The following is a 5,000-nucleotide window of genomic DNA, read 5'->3' on the forward strand; positions in this document are numbered from 1 at the left end:
CACATAAATGCATGTTGGGAAATATTTTTAAATTACACATATTGCATACACCATTCTAGAATAAGTGTAAAATTGTATGCATGAATGGAGATATTCTTTAGAATGTTACTCAAATATTAAAAATGCATTTTTTGCACACACACACACACACAGAATTACACGTGCAGGTACTCATACATATTTACATGCTGGCTGTTCATTAATGTGGTGTGAGTGTCTGACCTTTGACCTTTAGGGACAACCCCTCAGAGAGGCTGGGCAACCAGAAGAACGGGGTCAAAGACATCCAGAAGCACAAGTAAGGGTTGCCATGGCGATGAGCGTTCTGTCCTACTGTTACAAACACATGACACAAAGACATCATGATGACGCTCAGCATATTGATGCGGTATGAGGCGTGATGGTACATTCAGAGATCAGGGCAGCTGCCCGTCATGCACTCCACCCTGCAGCTGGTCACTAAGCTCCTCCCCCTGAAATGAGAGATACAGCGAGCGCCCGAGTCACTCAGCTGCGTTCTGTCTTCCAGGTGGTTCGAAGGGTTCAACTGGGAGGGCATTCGCAAAGGGACGCTGACCCCCCCATTCATGCCAAGCGTAAGTTAAAAAGGGGAGGGGATAGAGGGGTACAGACAGCTGACCACAGACCCCCTATCGAGATATCCCATATATCCGTTTCGGTGCCCTGGGAGAGTAAATATTACAGAGAGAGGGGAAGACCTTCACAGGCAAATACCTGCTGTAGTGTGAAGGCATTCCCTGTCTGTGAAGGCCTGCAGTGCTTTTTTGATTATAATTGATCATTTCATGAATCAAGCAGTGCTAATTGTACATGAAGGTAACATAGCTGGCTATCCTCTGCTGCTCTCTCATAGGTCGATGGGCCCCTGGACACCAGTAATTTTGACTGTTTCCCTGACGACAATGAGGACCCTCCCCCCGATGAGGAGTCTGGCTGGGATGTAGAGTTCTGATTGGATGGATGGCCTGTTCAGGTTATGGTAGGATTGGTTAGGAGCCAGTGGGAGGGAACTGAGAAGTGAGCCGGTCATGATTTGGACCAGAGGTTGTGACCCGGTCACAGCTCCGCCGCAGTGAACCGGAGGAGGGTCTGGAGAGGCACGGGTGTTCCGGAACATTCCGCCGACGGGCGAAGGAAACCTTGGACGTGGAAAGAAAGGTAGCCGTTGTTTCAGGAACACCAGCTGAAGGTGTTGGAATTTTATATCTGTTTTATTTTCATTTGTTTTTAATTTATTTTCACACCCCACGCTCATCTGTGCTGATGGCTATTGTACCAATGACACTAATATCGTGTTTGTACCAAAACAAAGATAAGCTAAAACCTCTGACTGTGTGGGGGTGTTCTTTGTGTGTGTGGGGTTTCCATTATTTAGTGAGAATACTGCAGCAGGTGATGAGGTGTAGAGGTGCTGTGTGGCAGGGAGGTCATCAGTGTGTGATTTCTGAAGCAGTGTCTGAGGGACAGCAGGGATTATGGGTAAGGGTTTTGGATATTGGGGTGAGGGGGATCTGATGGTATTGCTCAGATTTTAAAGCCCTGCCCAAACATCAGAAAGCCGAAATGTCCCGGCCCATTTCCCCGGTACACGATTTGGCTTTCATGGAGGATCGGCTTTGAACACCTTTTTTGATGTTTCAATCACATCCTCCCAGCGCTGTTCCCCTGTTTGCTGAAGACTCAAGATGGTGCCTCAGAAAGGTGAGCGTTTCATTTCGTCCTGTCAGACGGGGGTCGGGGCCCCTCTCCGAAAGCAGACAGGGGGATCGGGGTAGAGACGAGCCCCACAATCGTCTCGAGACACACGGCTGCCCTCTTTCTCTGAGATCGGTCATTCTTACACTGATCATAAGACTTTTCAGTGGGGGTGGGACTGCGCTTGCCCCTCTGGTGACAGCCTGTCTTCTGCACAGCTGACGTCTTCCTCAGGTCGTTGACCCTAACATTTCCAATCAAACTGAGGCTCTGGCTTTCCACAATCAGAAGGTGCACCTGGGTCTGCAGAACACACAGTGGGCGCTTTACCGTCTCTGTGTGACCCCCTTTCCTGTGGGAGGTGAAAGCGAGACAGAGGACTCTGCCAAAGGCTGGGCGTTAGACTGCGGACAGAGCTGCACAAAGCAAGCCTTTCAGATGTCTCTGAATGACCTTGGAGGTCTGAGTGGACGTGTGTGTTTTTGTCTCTTTCTTCAGCTGCTGGAGAGACAGGCTGTTTCTGACGGGCAGCTTTGTGTGGGAGAGCGCGGTGAGAGGGGGTAGGATTTGCCAATCAGATGATATTTTTAGGATTATGATCCTGCAGGTTTGCTTCTATTTTGTGCAGTAAACGATGTTCTGACTGCTGTAGATTATCTGTGACACTGCACACCGGGGGTTAATTAGATTCCCACTCAGATGAAAAGAATTCAGATGAAACGGCGTGACCTTACGTTACTGCACTCAGCTTTCATTCTGTCTCTCTTCCTCGCACGCACACACACACACACACACACACACACACACACACACACACACACACCCGCATACACACACACACACACACACACACCCGCATACACAACCTACCACCTTTAATGTTCACATTTCCTGTCTCCCCTGAAACAGTCTACCACCTAACACTCTCCCTCTCGCTGCGTAAACACACAGACACACACACACTTGATCGCTCCCCTTTCGGTAAACAGCAACTCATTTCTTTTTCCACACACTCTCCCTTCTTTCCTCAAAAATACTATTAAAACAAAACTACTGTCACTCACGCTGCTAATAATAACCATTAGTACTACTATACTGCCGCTGCCATTACAGCTCTGGTATCACTACAGTGTGTCTATGATGCAAAAGCTCCCTCTGCTGGTCAAAAAGAAGATGGCATCACAGTGACAGCCTTGGGCCAGGAAAGAAGCAATCGCATCACATGCTGTTTGAAACCCCTTTATTGCCAGTTAATTAAATAACTCATTAGTAAAAAGGACATTAAAACAAACTGCTACCATTATCCTTCAGCTCCTTCAAATCTAATGCAGAGCAGTAGTGTAAAAAAAATGAAAAGGTCTGCTTTAGTCCTGCTTACAAAAAGCTCAATTTCAGCAAGAGGAACACAATCAGAGACAGCAAAAACAATTAGCGCATCAAACAAACATCACACTATGGTAAAATGTTAACTGTAATCTAAAACTGTAAACTTATGACTGCCACACAAAGTCATACATGAACTCAGCTTTTACATTAAACAAACCCCACGATTTTGATAAAACACCATTACAGCTGTGTGAAAGCATGAGAGGAACAACAGGTAAGATTAGTCAACGTGAAAATGCATAGTGTGCGGCAAAGAAGCTAAAAAATGTCCGTTTAAGTATGAGAAAAAGGTGTCGTTCTAGTGCATGTGTGAATTGGTCACGTCTGAAGTGGCTTTTGCTCCTGTGACATTTTTACACTGTAAAGATGCAGTCACAGACCTCGAGGCATTATGACACATGCAGACATTCTTCATTCAGCAGAAAGTCAGTTCTGCGGGCTTCAAACTGAAAGGTTCACCTCTCCTGTTGTTGAAGCTGTTGAGTATTTGCTGGCTCTTAGGGGGAGTGGTTTAAAAAGACACGCCCACAGGTATCACAGCAACACAGACAGAACAGGAACCTCCCACAACAAGGAGGTGTGGAAGACAGAGCACAGAGGCTGCTTCTCTGGTAACAACACGGAAATTATCCATTTCCACTTCCACTTAATATTTTCAAAGAAAAAAGAACTGGTACAGTGACGGTCTCCCTGTTATTGCTTTTAAGCACCACTTAGTGGTGAAACAAAGACACTATCGTTACTTTTTCTGACGGGTTCGCTTGTTAGGGAGTGAGTGACACTCTGATTGCCAGGGCCAAAGATTCTGCTGGAAGCTCACGCAGCTGCTCTGATTTTCCCATGATGCAATGGGGAAAGGTTCTTCGATCTGCTGGAGCAGCTCTGAACAGGGAACCTCCCAGCTCTGGTTTTGTTTTAAAGGGTGAATGTGGTCATATTTGCAACCTAAAGCACAAACTGGTATGACTGCAAGTTAACACACAGAGGGAACATTCTACATTTCCACTGAACAATGAAGTGACAAAAAATACAGACAGAAAATACTTACAATGTTCATTATATTGAATATCAGCGTTGGAAACTAAGTCCATTTGCTGCCACTAGAGGGTACAAAAGCTTCAGGTCTGACTGAAGGAAGGCGCTTACAATGACGGCTACATTCTAATGTTGTAAAACTGGTGTATTCTGCCCTTGACAACAGATCTGAGATCAGCTTGTCCAAACCCTACCCTAACCCCAAATGTTCAATGTCAATGTTCAATGTTCAATTTAGATTGAGATCCAGGATCAGTTGTTAAGAGGAGAAAGTACCCAGGTCATTTATGGAACAGAGGCAAATACATAAATGGCCCCTTGATTAAATGATGTAGATGAACAGAGACTAAGACTCGCACCTTTCCCCTCTATTCCATCTCTTCACAAAATCAACAGTGTGTGAGACCATGCAGCTTCATTAAATTCATTTTTTTTTTTTAACATAAAACATTCAAGTTCTAAGTGTCAGTAACAGTAAAATAAAACACAGTGCTGATGGCTTTGTAAACACGGTGATACAACAGGGAGAAGCCAGCTGGAGGGAGAGAGAGGGTTGGAGAGGGAGAAGAGAGGTGAAGAGCCTCCATCCTTGGCGAGCTGACGCCTGGGCGGTCTCTGGTCCCTCTCTCAGTCACTGGCTACGATGGATAGCGCACGCAACTCACCGAGTTTGGCCTCGTTCTCTCTCTCTCTCTGCTCGTCCGTCAGCCCCTCCTGATCAATCTGCTCGGTGAGCTCACTGAAGATCTTATGCATCTCAGTGAAGTAGACCACCTGAGAGAGAGAGAGAGAGAGAGAGAGAGAGGTGGTTTCCAGGTGTCACCGTGCAGGCTACCTGACACCAGTGGGTGATGTGTAACCCC

The 5,000-nt window shown here is 46.3% G+C and overlaps 2 protein-coding genes across 2 annotated transcripts in view; one reads left to right on the forward strand and one right to left on the reverse strand.

Annotated features, from left to right (window-relative positions):
* Positions 1-1,263, forward strand: part of LOC118778137 (cGMP-dependent protein kinase 1-like) — a 21,295-nt gene extending 20,032 nt beyond the window's left edge. Inside the window, exons 18-20 of the mRNA XM_036529513.1 lie at positions 236-298; positions 530-596; positions 875-1,263. Coding sequence (XP_036385406.1) covers positions 236-298; positions 530-596; positions 875-973 — 229 coding nt within the window. The 3' untranslated portion in view covers positions 974-1,263. The remainder of the gene's footprint in view (positions 1-235; positions 299-529; positions 597-874) is intronic.
* Positions 1,264-4,143: 2,880 nt separating this feature from the next.
* LOC118777841 (bridging integrator 3-like) overlaps positions 4,144-5,000 on the reverse strand; it is a 14,145-nt gene continuing 13,288 nt past the window's right edge. Inside the window, exon 9 of the mRNA XM_036529047.1 lies at positions 4,144-4,911. Coding sequence (XP_036384940.1) covers positions 4,765-4,911 — 147 coding nt within the window. The 3' untranslated portion in view covers positions 4,144-4,764. The remainder of the gene's footprint in view (positions 4,912-5,000) is intronic.

The sequence above is a fragment of the Megalops cyprinoides genome, chromosome 5 (assembly GCF_013368585.1).
Source record: "Megalops cyprinoides isolate fMegCyp1 chromosome 5, fMegCyp1.pri, whole genome shotgun sequence".
NCBI classification, from domain to species: Eukaryota; Metazoa; Chordata; class Actinopteri; order Elopiformes; family Megalopidae; genus Megalops; species Megalops cyprinoides.